At 44.8% G+C, this 16,848-nt stretch overlaps 2 protein-coding genes across 2 annotated transcripts in view; both read left to right on the forward strand.

The window, feature by feature from the left end:
* The first annotated feature begins 8,498 nt into the window (after positions 1 to 8,498).
* On the forward strand, positions 8,499 to 14,125 carry POLR2D (RNA polymerase II subunit D). Its single transcript, XM_066621239.1, has 4 exons — positions 8,499 to 8,661; positions 10,759 to 10,939; positions 11,517 to 11,612; positions 13,444 to 14,125. The coding sequence occupies exons 1-4, from the start codon at positions 8,589 to 8,591 to the stop codon at positions 13,520 to 13,522; spliced, it is 429 nt and encodes a 142-aa protein (XP_066477336.1). The 5' UTR covers positions 8,499 to 8,588; the 3' UTR covers positions 13,523 to 14,125.
* Positions 14,126 to 16,529: 2,404 nt separating this feature from the next.
* Positions 16,530 to 16,848, forward strand: part of WDR33 (WD repeat domain 33) — a 79,070-nt gene continuing 78,751 nt past the window's right edge. The window contains exon 1 of the mRNA XM_066618879.1: positions 16,530 to 16,631. The gene's annotated coding sequence lies outside the window, so the exon portion shown is untranslated. The remainder of the gene's footprint in view (positions 16,632 to 16,848) is intronic.

Raw genomic sequence — 16,848 nt, forward strand, 5'->3', positions numbered from 1 at the left:
GTATTTTAAAAATTTCACAACCTTGCTGTAGCCTTGTTCACCTCACACCCTGCCATTTCACAGCGTTCACCTTGCGTCCACCCATTTACAAAAATTTAGGCAATATATTTATGTTTTACGCAATTTAGACAAGTTCAGGCAGTGTGTGCAATTTATGTAAATTTACTCTCTGCAAATCTACACCATTGTATTATGCCTCTGTGCTGGCAGAGCTGAGCACTCCATGGGTGCAGACTGTTGCAAACATGCTGTAAAGCACATTGTGACAGCATGGCTACGGGAAACGCCGATTGGGTAGTGCCTATTGGAAGAACCCCTTCCAGTGGCATTACTAGGATTTGCATCACCTGGTGCGGGAGGCCTGCGCATCACCCCATGCAGTGGGCGGGGCAACGCCCCAGGTGGTGGGTGTGGTGATGTGCCATCGCCCCGCCCCCACTGGTTTTTTGGCAGTACCTTTTGTTAGAACACAGATATTTCAATGTGGTTTGTTTCATTGCATTCTGCATGAAACGCATTGATTGATATATAACATGATGGTATTATTCGTCCAAATTCTGATTTTAGTGATTTTGGTCTCTTTCTCTCTCTCTCACGCATGCACACATGCACCATGTGTCAACTTACTAACACTTTATTGCAGCAGTTCTCAAACTTTTACCACTGGGACCCACTTTTTAGAATGACAATCTGTCCAGGACCCATTGGAAGTGATATCATGGTCAGAAGTGACATCATCAAGCAAATTAAAATACATAATTATAAATAATTAAAATAAAATAAATAATTAAATAAGGGGGAGCCAGTCCTGTTCCACCAAGTGAATCTACTCTGAAGTAAGTCCTATTGTGGTCAATGGGGCTTACTCAGGAAAGCGTGGGTAGGATTGCAGTCTGTGGGCCCAAGCCTATATAAGAACAGCCCCACTGGATCAGGCCATAGGCCCATCTAGTCCAGCTTCCTGTATCTCACAGCAGCCCACCAAATGCCCCAAGGAGCACACCAGATAACAAGAGACCTGCATCCTGGTGCCCTCCCTTGCATCTGGCATTCTGACATAACCCATTTCTAAAATCAGGAGGTTGCACATACACATCAGGGCTTGTACCCCGTAATGGACTTTTTCTCCAGAAACTTGTCCAATCCCCTTTTAAAGGCGTCCAGGCCAGTCGCCATCACCACATCCTGTGGCAAAGAGTTCCACAGACCAACCACACGCTGAGTAAAGAAATATTTTCGCTTGTCCTAACTCTCCCAACACTCAATTTTAGTGGATGTCCCCTGGTTCTGGTATTATGTGAGAGTGTAAAGAGCATCTCCCTATCCACTCTGTCCATCCCCTGCATAATTTTGTATGTCTCAATCATGTTCCCCCTCAGGCGTCTCTTTTCTAGGCTGAAGAGGCCCAAACGTCGTAGCCTTTCCTCATAAGGAAGGTGCCCCAGCCCCGTAATCATCTTAGTCGTTCTCTTTTGCACCTTTTCCATTTCCACTATGTCTTCTTTGAGATGCGGCGACCAGAACGACACAATACTCCAGGTGTGGCGTTACAATCGATTTGTACAACAGCATTATAATATTAGCCGTTTTGTTCTCAATACCTTTCCTAATGATCCCAAGCATAGAATTGGCCTTCTTCACTGCCACCGCATTTTGGGTCGACGCTTTCATCGACCTGTCCACCACCACCCCAAGATCTCTCTCCTGATCTGTCACAGACAGCTCAGAACCCATCAGCCTATAGCTAAAGTTTTGACTTTTTGCCCCAATGTGCATGACTTTACACTTACTTACATTGAAGCGCATCTGCCGTTTTGTTGCCCATTCTGCCAGTCTGGAGAGATCCTTCTGAGCTCCTCACAATCGCTTCTGATCTTCACCACTCGGAAAAGTTTGGTGTCGTCCGCAAACTTTGCAACCTCACTGCTCAACCCTGTCTCCAGGTCATTTATGAAGAGGTTGAAAAGCACCGGTCCCAGGACAGATCCTTGGGGCACACTGCTTTTCACCTCTCTCCATTGTGAAAATTGCCCATTGACACCCACTCTCTGTTTCCTGGCCTTCAACCAGTTCTGAATCCATGAGAGGACCTGTCCTCTAATTCCCTGACTATGGAGTTTTTTCAGTAGCCTTTGGTGAGGGACCGTGTCAAACGCCTTCTGAAAGTCCAGATATATAATGTCCATGGGTTCTCCCACGTCCACGTGCCTGTTGACCTTTTCAAAGAATTCTATAAGGTTCGTGAGGCAAGACTTACCCTTACAGAAGCCATGCTGATTCTCCCTCAGCAAGGCCTGTTCATCTATGTGTTTTGAGATCCTATCTTTGATGAGGCATTCCACCATCTTATCCGGTATAGATGTTAGGCTGACTGGCCTATAGTTTCCCGGGTTCTCTTTCCCTTTTTAAAGATAGGTGTGACATTTGCTATCCTCCAATCTTCTGGCACTGTGGCCGTTTTGAGGGACAAGTTGCATACCTTAGTCAAGAGATCTGCAACTTCATTCTTCAATTCCTTAATAACTCTTGGGTGGATGCCATCAGGGCCCGGTGACTTATTGATCTTTAATTTATCAATGAGGTCTGAAACATTTTCTCTTTTAACCTCTATCTGACTTAACTCCTCAGTCAGGAGTATGCATGTCTACTCTGAAGTAAGTCCCATAGTGGTCAATGGGGCTTACTCTCAGGAAAGTGTGGGTAGGATTGCAGCCTGTGAGCCCAATCCTATGCATGTCTACTCAGAAGTAAATCCCATAGTGATCAATGGAACTTACCTGTAGTCTGCCTGCAATAACAATCCCCCAGAAAAAGAAACAGTGAGATTTTCAGCCCTCCCCAGTGCCCAGCTTAAAGTTCTTCCATTTAAGGCATATCAATACAAAGGCACACCTGGCTTTTCAAGTGCAAAATAGAAAACTTCCCCTTACCAGCTGAAGCCTCTTTTTGGTCCTTTTTAGTGAGGGGAGGGGAGGCTACCTTTTGGAGCTGCCTTCTGGAGCAGCTCCATCAGATTGGGACCATTCTGGTGTCCTCACATTCCCCTTTGCCTGGCCTGACCATCAGCCAAGGCTTATCTGCCTACTCGTGAGTAAACGCGGCCATGAGGCTGCTTTGCTTTCCATAGAGCTCAATGGGGCTTATTCTCAAATACATGAGCGTGCGATTACAACCCCATTGGAGAGTACCATTCCAATCCTAAATAGGCTAGGGCACCTGGAATGCCTTCTCTAGTGTGACTGGTGCTTACCATTCCAGTGCACCATGGCTCTTCATGTCCCCAAATCGGGACAATGCAACACTCTGGGCAGTTGCATCTATGGTACAATGTCCCAGCAGGTATTGTGCCCAGATTTCACAGGCCTATAAAATTGAGGGTCAGAAAAGTTTTTCCCAAACTTTATGGTGGCTTGATATGAATTTGGGGTGCTGATTCCAAAAATGGCACCCATTTTGCCCTATCACATCTAGTTCTGAAGATATAGTATAGCCTCATTAGCGAATGGCTTAAGCAGCTTTCTCATGAGGAAGCCATGGTGTAGGCTTTCTCATGAGAAAGCTGCTTGAACCATTCACTAAAGAGGCTATGCTGTGTCTCCAAACCTAGAGGTGATAGGGCAAAATGGATGCCATTTTTGGAATCAGCACCCCAAATATACCCAGGAATTGGTGTTACATTTAAGAAAGCAAAATGAGTATTGGCCTGTGTTTCCAGGCAGATGCGACTGCCCAAGAGCATTGCATCATCCCGATCTGGGAACATGAAGAGCTGTCGCACACCAGAACAGTATCGGTCACGGGGGGGGGGGGGGGGAGGATTCACCCAAACCCCAGATCTGGCCTGTGGGTCAGGGTTTGGAGGGAGCTGGGCTCGGGTAGTGGTTTTCAAACTTTTTAGAGATCTAGAGACTGCTGCCTGGTGTATAAATGCCAAGGGGTGTGGCTATGATGATGATTGGCAGCACTGCTTCCCCTATAAAAGCTTGTTCAACCCTTGATGCGCATAGCCTAATCTGGCCTGTCAGCTTCACAAACCACCAAAAATTGGGTCACAACTCACTGGTGGGTTGGGGACTAGGGCTTCTTACCTGTGCAAATTCATTATAAAATAGTTTTTGGTCCATCTAGCCTCAATACTGCTAATGTCTGGCAGTGACTTGCTAGAGCAGCCATTTTCAACCACTGTGCCATGGCACACTGGTGTGCCACGAATGGTCCACAGGTGTGCCACTGGAATTTGGGTGAAGGTCATTTATTAATAGGGCCAATGGGGATGTGAGCCCCCCACTGGCAGCCTGGTGTGCCTTGTCAGCGGTCAAAAACCTGGTGGTATTTCTTGACCATTTTAGTGCCTTGTCAGTGTGTCCTGAGATGGAAAAGGTTGAAAATCACTGTGCTAGAGTTTTAGGCGGGAATTTTTACTGTGCCCTATCTGGAGATGCCACAGATGCAATCTGAGACCTGCATGCAAAGCAAGAATTTTAGAACTTTGCTACACCCCCTACAGCTTAATTGATCTTACAATGTCTGATCTTATACATGCATGTTCAAGAAGCAACTACAGGTCCAGCCTATTTATACACGGATTTGACTCAACATGAATGACCCCCTGCAAATGAGAAGGAATGTGCTGATCCCTGGAGAAGGGGAAAATGCATCCCTTTAAAATCAGTTTAAAAAACTGAACAGTCCTTTAACAATAGCCTCCTTAATGAGAGAGGGGGGGCAGCTGGCTGACAATCCAGCAGACCCCTCCCTTCCCCCTGAGCATGTGAAAGAAAGGTGATCATTTTGCATTGGTGAAGGGAGGGGCTGAGTGAAGTGCCTTTGTATGCTCTTGGAGGACAACTGATTGATGGATTGTCTTCTTAATGACTCTTATCTTACATCACAAAGGTCAGCAAGACTGTTTTTAAATCACTGGAGCAAAGAAGCTTTTTAAAATGGATTTGCAATAGTGCATTTTTTGCCACCCACATGAGTGCTTGGAAGGAATCCAGATGAATAATGAGTCTCAACCTGTACTTAAAAATTCCCAAGCTTCAGCTGGTTAAAATTGTCGTGTTCCTTAGGAGGAGAATGTCCATTTTACCTTCCTGAACTCTGGAGTAACTGCAGATGAATTTAAGATAGGTTAGACCTGGAATGGAGGGTGAATGCATTTACTAGGGATTCTACTCAATAAATTAAGTGGAAATTTTGCTTTTGTATAAGTAGAATTGTGCTGAAGAGTAAGGAGGATGTTTTCCAAGTGCAAGGTTTTACACATTCATAATGTGCAGAGGAGAGGGAAGGAGTGCCTTTTATCTCTCTGTGATGCCTGACATGGGAAAGGGATGGTTGCCAACTACAGGCCCATTTTTCACCTAGGCAGTAGGGAAAGTGGAAGATATTTGTCTAGAGAAAGTTTTGTGTTGGATCTTCAAAATTGAGAAAGGAGTCGTGGTGATCAAGTGCCCCTTGATCTGAACCAGCTGGTTCAAAAACCAGTGTTTTCCTCCAGTATGAATGACTTTTTAAAAATAAATTTGAGACTCATGTGGGCCTGGAAGCTCTATTCCACTACTTCTCCTTTCAGTTTTAAGGTGGGAAGCATGCCCTTTTTCATGGGCAACCCAATCCAACCTATATTTACTCAAAATGCAAGTTTCCCAACAGCACCTTACTGCCAATTAAGTGTGCAGAAGCCTTCAAATTGCACATGCAAGAGGGGCACCGTGAAGCATAGGCAGTAGCTCCTGAGGCTGAACCCCCACAGAAGATCCAGGAGAAAGAGGGGAAATAATTATTCACAACACATAACCCATAGAGCAGGGGTGGTCAAACTGTGGCTCAGGAGCCTAATGTGACTCTTTGACATATAATATGCAACTGCTGGAAATATGTTGACTGAGCTCTTGTTTGCATCACAATTAATATAAAATATATTAATATAAAATATAAATAAGAATTTTTCAAGCTTTATAATTATTTATCAGTTATACTGGTATGAGAATCCACTGGATTAAAACATGTTTTATGTTCAATCTTTTTAGATTGTGAGCCCTTTTGGGACAGGGAGCCATTTAGTTATTTGATTTTTCTCTGTAAACCGCTTTGTGAACTTCTAGTTGAAAAGCGGTATACAAATACTGTTAATTAATAATAAAAATAATGTTCATAGTGAGTAAATATATTTAAGAATGTAAATGCTTCTTAAACATTGTGTCTCTCAAACCTCTAACATTTATTGTACTTGGCTCTCTTGTTAAGTCTGGCCACCCTGCCATAGAGTTTGCTGCTGCAGTTGTGAGATACAGTGATGACTAGAACCTCATATGTAGCAGTAGGGCTGCACTGCTTCAGATAGAAGGAACATCCCTGCGTGAATATTTCCGAAGTAAAAACCAAACAAAAGAGAAATGGGAGAAATGTCCAAGCCCAGCTTTCTCCCTGTTATATCCTATATGTCAGTGTTTCTCAAACTGTGGGTTGGGACCCACTAGGTGGGTCGCGAGCCAATTTCAGGTGGGTCCCCATTCATTTCAATATTTTATTTTTAATATATTAGACTTGATGCTACCATGGTATGTGACTGCATTTGGGGAAATGTTACAGACCTGTACTGGTAACAAGCTACTATGTATGTTCTTTTAACAATGGTAATAAATGGGACTTTCTCTTGGGTAAGTGTGGGTAGTGTTGCAATTTTCTGCTTGAGGATGTCACTTCTGGTCATGACATCACTTCTGGTGGGTCCTGACAGATTCACATTCTAAAAAGTGGGTCCTGGTGCTAAATGTGTGAGAACCATTGCGAAATGTCATGTCCTATATACATGTTTACCTGCCAACAAGTGTCCTTGAATTAAATAGGGCTTATTTCTGTGTAGATATGCACAAGATTAAAACCCATTTATGCCTGACCCACAGGTGTATACATTTGGTCCCTGTTGCATATATGCAACATTGGGCAGAGATGCTTAACAGTCTGCTACAACATATGTTGGCCTAGCCAAAGATGGCTTTAAAAGGGGATTACACCAGTTCATGGAGGCCAAGTCTGCCAGTGGTTATTATAGTTCATCATGGTTTCAACACTGCCTCCAGAGGAAAGTATGCCATAGCGTATCCATCTTGGGGGAGGGCTATTGCTCTGTGGGCTGCTCAGAACCATCTGGTTGACCACTGTGGGCCATAGGTGGAGGTGTGATTTTTGGTTTATTTTTGTTAAAAAACATGAAACACAGCATTTTGTAGGTAGGATGTCTGCTCTAGAGGGTAGAGCTGCTGTTAATGCCTGAAGGTTGCCAGTTTGAGACCACCAGAAGCTTCCATGAGTGGTGAGACCTTAAGAAGCAGCTGTTAAGCTGAGCTGAACTTTTCCACCTGCTTCAGTGTGAGTGAAGAAGTTGTTTGGCTGCCCTTTAGTGAGATAAAAGGAGCTCTTTGTCAACCAGCGTGGAAGGCAGAAGGTGGCCAGAAGTGATACCAGACTACTGAAAGATCCATCTGGAATACTGTTTGGTTCTTGGAAAGATAGGTTCTGTTACTGTAAAAAAAAAAAAAAACCCTCAGGAAAATCTGCCTATGTGAACCACCTTATATTAAAGCAGTAGTTCTCAAACTCTCTGGGAGTCTGAGAACCAGGGGAAGGGGGGGGGTAACTGCACGAGGGGGTGGGAAATGGGATGAGAATTTGGAATAAAAACACATTAACACTGGTTTTTCTGCCTTTCAAATCATGAAATATGTGGCTAAAAATAAAGCCATTTTCAAACACCCCTAGCCACAGGAGGCAGGATAAGATAGTAACTAGGTACGTGTGGCAGGTGAGATAGTGCCTCCCCACTGGAGTCCTTTGAAAAATGCCACCACTGTGTGAGGCGCACAAGCACCCACAACCCACACATGGAGGCAGGTGAGGCAGTGCCTCCCCACTGGAGTCCTTTGAAAAGTGCCACCACTGTGTGAGGCACCCAAGCACCCACAACCCACACGTGTTGGCAGATGTGGCTATGGACTATCTAACAGGGACTTGCGGTGGGTGGGGAGGCAGGTGGGGCAGTGCCTCCCCACCGGAGTCCTATGAAAAGCTCCGCCATTGAGGGAGGTGCTCAAGCACGCCAACCCACGCTCGAGGAGATCCTCAAACATGCTTTGCGCGTGGGTCGTGGGCGCTTGGGTGCCTCCCACGGTGGCGGCGCTTTTCGAAGGACTCCGGTGGGGAGGCCCTGCCTCACCTGCCTCCCCACCCACCGCAGGTCCCTGTTAGGTAGTCCTGTGCAGCAGGTGTCTTCTTCACGTTCTTCTCAGGCTGCACACTTTCCTGTGAGTAAGCCCCACTGAAGACCATGGGGCTGACTTCTGAGCAGACCAGCCTGGGCCTGCTCTTCACAGAGGAGCACCCGAGCAGACGCGCCACTGCCTCTCGCGCTCCTTCCGCCCAGCGGGGAGGAGCCCCTCAGCCCCGCTGACTCTTCCGGCGGCGGGGGTTCCTCACAGAGATGCCGCCAGTAAGTGGGCGGAGACAGAGGGCGTCGCGGCTGCCAGCAGCTCCGCTGCCCTTCCGCCGAGCAGGCCGCGTTGGTTGCCGGGCCCGGGGGAGCGATGGCGGCTGGCGGGAGCGATGCGCGGGCTGTGGACGTGGAGGAGGACGCCTCCCAGCTCGTCTTTCCCAAGGGTGAGCGGCGCCCGCCTCTGGGAAGGGCACAGAAGCCGCCTCGGGCGCGAGTCGCGCGGGAGGCTCTGCCTGTGCGAGCTGAAGCGGGCGACTCGCAGCCCGGTCCTCGGCGTGACTGCTCAGAAGTCCGTCCCGTTCTAGTCAGTGGGGCTCACTCCCAGGGGAGTGCGGAGAGGCTTGCAGCCTCGGGGCACAATCCTAGGCGTGTCTACTCAGAAGTAAGCCCCATTGTGTCCCAGTGGGGCTTACTTACTCCCAGGTAAGTGTGGCTGGAATTGCAGCCTCAGAGCTCAATCCTATGCCTTCCTACTCAGGAGTAAGTCCCATTGTCTCCCAACAAGGCTTACTTACTCCTAGGTAAGTGTGGATAGGATTGCAGCCTCAGAGCGCAATCCTATGTGTATCTACTCAAAAGCAAGTCCCATTGTGTCTCAATGAGGCTTACTTACTCTCAGGTAAGTGTGGCTAGGATTGCAGCCTTGGAGGCTAGTGCTGCTGCCTGGATCACTTATGTGATCCTGTGTTTATTAAAAGGCTGGTGTGTTCCCAGGGTGACCTTGTTTCCTTTCCCTCATCTGTGTTCAGCTCCAGAGCGTGGCCTGAAGTCACATAAACAGGTCTGGGTCTGGTCAGTGCTTGAATGGGGAACTACTTAGGAAGTCCTATTCATAGGGTCCTGAGTGGAAAGGCAGGATATACATGTACTAGTTGTACATGTCTTCAGTGGTCTTCCACCTTTTATTTGTCACAACTCCAATAAAAAATGTATGAGACTGGGGGCCCACCACCAATTACGCCTCCCTCCTGGGACCCAATCTGCCCACTCTCCAACCCTGCCGCCCCCTCCCCTTGGGTGTTTTTCCTCTACCTGTTGTGTCACTACAATAACCCTGTGAGGTAGTAGCCTCAGCAGGGTGACCTTAGGAATTCCAGGGCAGGACAATGAGAAGAGGCTGTGCAGGTTTATATCAAGAAATCAATTTTGATAAGGCAGTTCCATTATTGGGTTGGATCGAAGCCCTCTCTTGTCCAGGCTTTGAAAGTTTGCCGTGATCCCCCAAGTGAGACTTCATGGCTCCATTGGAGTCATGACCCACAGGTTGAAGAACACTGTACTAAATGAAGGTAATCCTATATTAATGCCCTTTGGATAGTTGACCAGCACATAATTTGTGAGTGGTTTGGTAGCTCACTCTCCAGGTGCTACTGTCTTGCGAAAACTAGGGAATACTTTGGCTCTCCTAGCTAAATGTTAAATGTCACATTTGCAGAAGGTAATTGAGATCCTAATGACAGGCCTCCCCCCCCCCCCCCGCTACCTGGTAACCTTGATCACCCTATATCATTTCAGATTATTTAAGTGTTATAAAAACTATATTTCACAGTAACTTTTTTCTCAACTCTATGTTCATACATTGCTGTTCATGGGAATAGACTTTGAGCTGTCAACTGAACATTCGAGGCTCTGTTCTTTTTCTCTAAAGTCTGGTCTATGTATGCAACAAAACTGAAGTTGTTGAAGTGGCAGACTAAATCACTTCAGGTTGGGGTTGTGTGTGACACATCTTGAATACTCTCCTTTGTATAAAACTTGCAGCAAGGGAAAAAAAACTAGCTTAGCAGAGAGGGGGTTGAGGGGATTAGAACCTTTCTCTCTAAGAACAGCCCCATCAGACCATAGGCCCATCTAGTCCAGCTTCCTGTACCTCACAGTGGCCTACCAAATGCTCTCTGACATATTAGTTTTTTACTTGGATAAAGGGTTTTGTTTTGTTGTTTGTTTTTTTTTAAAAAGGGAGAGCATTTAAAAATAGCATCCTCCATGTGCAGCCTGGAAACTCTACCAGCTCAGGTCTGTTACATGGGTTGACTAGGTCTTAGGGAACAGAACCTCAAATGACATTCTTGTATCTGTTCCTGCAGGAACAACTGATAGCCCGCTCAATAGCCTGCTGTGACCAGTTTTATTTGATGAATAAAATCTCTCACAAATACTGTATTCTGACTTGTGCAGACCAAGTATAAGAGAATATCATTAAAGTGTATTTCTTTGTCTTCTGCACTGTTGGTTTCCTCAACACCTATCTTTGCCTACAGAATTTGAAACTGCTGAAACCCTTCTAAATTCAGAAGTACACATGCTTCTTGAACATCGGAAGCAGCAGAATGAGAGTGCAGAAGATGAACAGGAGCTCTCTGAAGTCTTCATGAAAACTCTAAACTATACTGCTCGCTTTAGCCGCTTCAAAAACCGGGAGACTATTGCTAGTGTCCGCAGGTGGGTAATGTGCCCTGTGAAAACAATATTTTATTTGAAATGTGAGTGTTAATATGGAAGAACATATATCTACTAAATTAAGAGAGAGACAGGGGAACCCTTTGTTAGATATAAATAAGTTTAACTTTATTTCACAGTTTAAAGGTAATGTAGAGGATTTAAGGCATAACCAAACAGAGACCATGACATTTGTTGAATTATCTAGTTGGCACCGTATTTGTGCTACTTGTATTTAAATATGGGGGTTATTGTGGTTTTTGTATGTTAATGAAAATAGCATTTTCTAAACTGCCATTGATATAAAGATCTTTTATATAATTACTACTCATGAGATTTAACATTTATAAAATTAACCATACCTCTAATGCTTGGTCTTTCCATGTTATTTTTTGATTACATCTGCCAGCCAACCGAGAACAACCATATCTCTGATAAAGTGGGCCCTAGTTCACAAAAGCTTATGGTACAATAAATGTGTTAATCTTTGCATGTACTGCAACAGACTAGTGCAACAAGTCTTTTTCTCAGTTGATTTCGTTTTTCTGGATACGTATTTTCTTCCTGTCTTTTATTGCAGCTTGTTGCTTCAAAAGAAACTTCATAAATTTGAACTGGCATGTTTGGCTAATCTGTGTCCTGAGACAGCTGAGGAAGCCAAAGCTTTAATTCCAAGGTGAGTCATCAAAGTATCTTTTTATGCGCAATCCCAACAGGCAAAGAACATCAAAATCAGTGGTATTTCCACCCTCTGGTTCAACAACTGGATTGGTCTGGCTTTATGTGATATCGGTAGTACAACTTGAGTCATGTGGTTTTAGAAGGATATAACATGTTATGGTAGCCCTGCAAGTAATTGGTGGTTGGTGGTCACCCACCACTGATACACATTTCTGAGCCCCCATGCCGAGAACACATGGAGGAGCTGCATTATTTTCCATATGTCCCCACTCCCTAGTTCCTAGAAGACAGAGACCAGCCAGGTAGGGCTGTTGACATTCATGCTGTGATGCTTCTTGACAGTGCACACTAAAGATGGCTGCTGTCTTTCTCCCAGACTTAAAGCTAACGACTTTATAACTGGAGGTCAATGGAAACTCACCCCGGAAGCAACTTCCTTACCATGATTGTGAAGAATGAGTGCAGGCTTGCAATTCTTTCTCCCTTTCTTCCTGTCAGAAAGATAGGAAGGAGTTTAGCCAGCTCTGTTGTTTCTCTCCAGATGACCCTGAATGCATTCCCTGAATGCCAGATGCAAGGGAGTGGCAATAGGATATACCGTATTTATCGGTGTATAACACGCACAGGCGTATAACACGCATCTTCATTTTAAGAGGAAAATTTCAGGAAAAAAATAAGGGTAGCTCAGAACTTTTTTTTATTAATATTATTACCACATATAAGGTAAATAATGTAAAAGGACAGTAAAAGCAACTGTTTTAACAAAAGAAACTTGGATATTTTGTTTTTACAAAAGTTTACTCAGAAATCACTATCTGGGAAACCAAGAAACTCTTCATCTTCACTGCTATCTTCAAAATCGCAATGAACACTGCTGCTTTCACTGCTACTATCTTCATAAATCAGCTCATCTTCTTCACCATCCAAAGCATTACTTATGCCACCTCACCTCAATCCCTCCCCCTCCCCTCCCCAAAGAAAGGGTCTCCACTTACCATATTCATCAGCTGCCAGCGGCTGTGATAATATGGGCGGGCGCAGCGCTGACATCACGTCACGATGCTGTGCCGCCGCTAGGCACTATTGGGAACAGGATCCCTTAAAGAGACATCGCCGTATAACACGCATACATCATTTGCCCCCTATTTTCAGGGGGAAAAAGTGCGTGTTATACGCCGATAAATACGGTAGGTATCTTGTCTTATGTCCTCCCAGATGTATCTGGAAGAGGGCACTGTGAGATACAGGAAGCTAGACTAGATGGGCTGTGATCCGGTACATCTAAATTTATGACCAGATGCAACTGACAGGATGGACTTCTGCTCTCTGTCTTCTCCTTCAGCTAAGTACAGAGGAACAGACAGAACATGATTCCAATCTACCAGGATTGCTACCAGCAATCTACCAGGATTGCTCCTGCTGGAGCTCTGCTTTAGTCTGTTCTATTTTGAAGTCAGTATGTAGGGATTATTTCTCCTCCCCCCCTCCCCGAAAATTAAAAAAAGTTCCAGGACAGATGAGAGGATGCAACCTTTTGAGCAGGGGTTATGTATTTTGGAGGCAGTGCATGCAACTGTCTCCTTTCCATAGCAAGACAGGAGAGAAGGCCCTCACACATAGTGTTTTTCAGTCATTATAATAAGAAAGATAGTTATCCTGAGTGAAAATTGCTTTTCCTTGCTACTAATTAATTATAACCAATTTCAGACATGGGGGCAGAAAGAAGTTAATGGACAGAATTTTCAGGCAAGCTTGGAAATTAGCACCTGATTGTGTTGGTTTGCTGTTTTTTCCATACTTAACCATGGTTTATTTTTTTCTTTCAGCTTAGAGGGTCGGTTTGAGGATGAAGAGTTGCAGCAGATTCTTGATGATATTCAGACCAAACGAAGCTTTCAGTATTAAAAGGAATTGCCAGACCTTTCTTTAACCTGAATTTAACCTGAATACTCCCTTGGACAAGTTCTGACCATCTTTAATTCTTGTTTCCAAACTTTCAGTCTTCATCCTGGAAATATATAGAATGTTTCTGAACTGGTTAGTGCAAATGAAGACACAGATCTCAATTTGAACTTGTGTGGCCTCAGATAAGAGAAGCTTTGTGTTCTTGTTACTTCTTGAAAAATTATAATAGTGGAATCAGGACTTATAAATTTGAATGGTTTCTTGCTGTGTTTGATCAAGACACAGAGTTCTTCAGTAATAATTTTGTACAATTGTTTTGTGTGAAAAAGTACTGTATTTTTAATTAGGAGCCTGTGGTTTAGAGTGCTTTTATCCACTCATTATAAAATTCCTGTTGACTTGCAAGAGAAAATATTTTACCACAACAAAGAAAAAACATTGGGAGTAGTGGGAAGGAATTTATCAGAATATTTGTCTGTTATATTTTGTATATTTTTGTAATGTAATAAACCATTATTTTATTATTATTATTATTTTATTAATTTATACCCCACCTTTTTGTCCAATTATATTATTGTATATAATTATATACCTTGCTGTAAATGACAGTTGCTTACAAGTGTGTGTTTGTGCCTTTTGGAACTATAGCTGCCAATTAATACTATCTAATGTTCCAAAGTCAAGCTGGGTATTTCAATTAAGCATGAGCGATTCCTTTCATTGCGGCAGAATTCCACTACTGTCATACCAGTTATCCTGTATTTGTTAGAAGATATCAGCCAAGGGTTACCTTTGATAGGGTGTTCCCTATTCAAAGTTGTGTTCTCTTAAACACAGCTTTGAGGAAGTAATGTCCTCCTGTCTCCTTTCCTAAGATCATTCCCAAAGACATGAGAAAGCTTATCTATTCAGCCAAAGTTTCCCAAAGTTTTGGTCACGACCCACCAATAGGTTTTTACTGATGGTCATTGCTTAGCTTACAAAGCTCCTGGAGTGTTTCCAGGCCCACAACCCACTCCATTGGCCACCTCAGGCCCCAGAACACCAATTGGAAGTGACTTCCGGTTTACTTTCAGTTTGCGCACATGACTTAGGTGAGGTATTTTGGACTCGTAGAGACCAATGAAGTGGGTCATGGGCTGGTGTGACCCATAAGTGGCTTCTAGGAGCTACCAGAAAAGCTTTGCAGGCAAAGCACTGAGTACCGGGTCACAAACCACTGTGGAAGACAAAGTGAGTCAAGGTGCTCAAAAGTTTGGGAACCACTGTATTAAGCATTAAGAATATTTGTTTCAGCAAACACATGAGAGGGAAATGGAAACTGCATTGTAAAACAAAATGCTAGAACTTTTGTTCATAAAAATTGGATGTACTCAGCAGCAAATTCAGAGCATGAACATCCTGTGTCAGACACACCCTGGTTAATTTATTGGTCTTCTGGATATTAGCTAGTAGATTTCACTCAAAGTGTAGCAGAGGAGGGAGAGACTGGAAAAGCATTTATCTGAGTAATTTCTTGGATCAACTTGGGAATAGTTGCTTATGGTGTTAATTAAAAATGAGTGTGAGAGTTGGTCTAATAAATCATTCTCTCAAATTCTCTAAATCATACTCTGTTGGCTGCTTTTTCAAGGTATTTATTCAAGTCTAACTAGCAATAAACTAATGCATTCACTGACAGTAAAATCCTGTGTACATCTAAGTAGGCCCCATTGAATTCAGTGGAACTTGCTTCTAGGTAATTGTGTATAGCTGTGATTTTCAGCCTTTTATCTCAAGGCACACCAACAAGACACTAAAATTGTCAATGGCACACCATCAATTTTTTGACAATTGACAAGGCACACTGTGCTGCTGTTGATGGGCTCACATTCCCCAGTGACCCTAGTAATTAATGACCCTCCCCTCAAACTCCATTGGCACACCTATGGACAGTTCATGGCACACCAATGTGTCACGGCACACTGGTTGAAAATCACTGTGTGTTTGTATATAGCATTTCAACTTTGGCATTTTGTTTGATGTGCATGAGATCTTGGTCCTAGCCTTTTAGAATTATTCATTTGTTTTGCCAGTGCTTTCTGCTGCAGAATGACTTGTGGTAATAGACTCTGCCTATTCTAAATCTCTTGGCTAAAGCTGTATGATAAGAGTGGAGGAGATGCAGTGGAGCTAATCACACTCTGGGACATGCCTTACCCATTAAACTGAATGTGGCAAATAATGGACATTTGCCTGTTCCTGACTTGTATGGGGTTGCCAAGTGCTTACTGCTATTTAGCATTTTCAAGAGCTGCCCTTTTGCCATTTGTTGTTAAAAGTTTTATTTCTCTTGATCACAGTGAGGGTTCAAAACATTTCTGTTTAGTTGTGTGTGTGGTGTGTCAACTATTTGCTCCCTGTGCCTCTGTGTGCCCTTATTTTGTTTTTATTGTTGTTCATTGTGTTTTTGTTTAAAGCCTAAAAATGTAAACAGCCCTGGGTAGCTGCTGCAGCAGAGAAATGGTGGGGTATAAATCTTTTAAATAAATAAAATAGATTAGAGACAACAATTATAAACCTTTCATGGGGCTGATAAATCAAGACTAGTTTGTGTGGACTGGTTTTTAAGGAGTTCAGGGTTACACTCCTGTGCACTGTACTTGCAGGTAAACCCCTTTGATGGGCCTGATTTCCAACTAAGAGCCCAATCCTCTGCCTGTCTACTCAGAAGTAAGTCCCATTATGGTCAATGGCGCTTACTCCTGTGAGAACAGGACTGCAGCCTCAGCTTGCCCAGGTTGTACTGCCGGCAAAGTCCGCGTCGGTCCCTCAGCCTATTACAGTGGATGCCCCGCCCCTCTCAGAGCCTCAGCCGGAAACCGGCACTACGTCGCTCACTGACGGCCGCGAGAACCTGTGGCGCCTCCCGTGCGACGTTCCTTCTTGCGCATGCGCACATCGAACAACCCCCCCACCCGGCTTCCCTTTGGGTGGCGTGCATGATGACGTCGTCCGTGTGCACCGCCTCTGGGGGAAGATGGCGGACGGTGGCGGCGGCGACGGCTCGTGAGGCAGCAGCTTCCGGGGTAGCAGAGCGCTGGACGTTGGAGCCCCGCGCGGCTGTGCTGTGAGTGCCCCCCACGGAGGAGCTCGGGCGGCCTCGGGGGGGGGGCCGAGAAGCGACGCCGCCTCTGCCATTTTTAGGCCGCGAGTGGGGAGGCTGTTGGCGCGGAAGGGGCTGCGGTGGGAGGTGGGTGGCAGGACACTGAGGGGGCAGTGAGGTGCGGGAGGCCTGAGGGGAGCTGCAGGGGCCAGTGGGGGCCTCCCTGGTCCCTCTGAGGGGG

The sequence above is a fragment of the Tiliqua scincoides genome, chromosome 3 (assembly GCF_035046505.1).
Source record: "Tiliqua scincoides isolate rTilSci1 chromosome 3, rTilSci1.hap2, whole genome shotgun sequence".
NCBI lineage: Eukaryota > Metazoa > Chordata > Lepidosauria > Squamata > Scincidae > Tiliqua > Tiliqua scincoides.

What these genes read in the sequence shown, in the direction of transcription:
- POLR2D (XM_066621239.1), top strand. Translation starts at nt 8,589, where the DNA reads ATGGCGGCTGGCGGGAGCGATGCGCGGGCTGTGGACGTGGAGGAGGAC. An exon ending in CCAGCTCGTCTTTCCCAAGG is followed by an intron (nt 8,662 to 10,758) that starts GTGAGCGGCGCC and finishes CTTTGCCTACAG; the next exon opens with AATTTGAAACTGCTGAAACC. An exon ending in GCCAAAGCTTTAATTCCAAG is followed by an intron (nt 11,613 to 13,443) that starts GTGAGTCATCAA and finishes TTTTTCTTTCAG; the next exon opens with CTTAGAGGGTCGGTTTGAGG.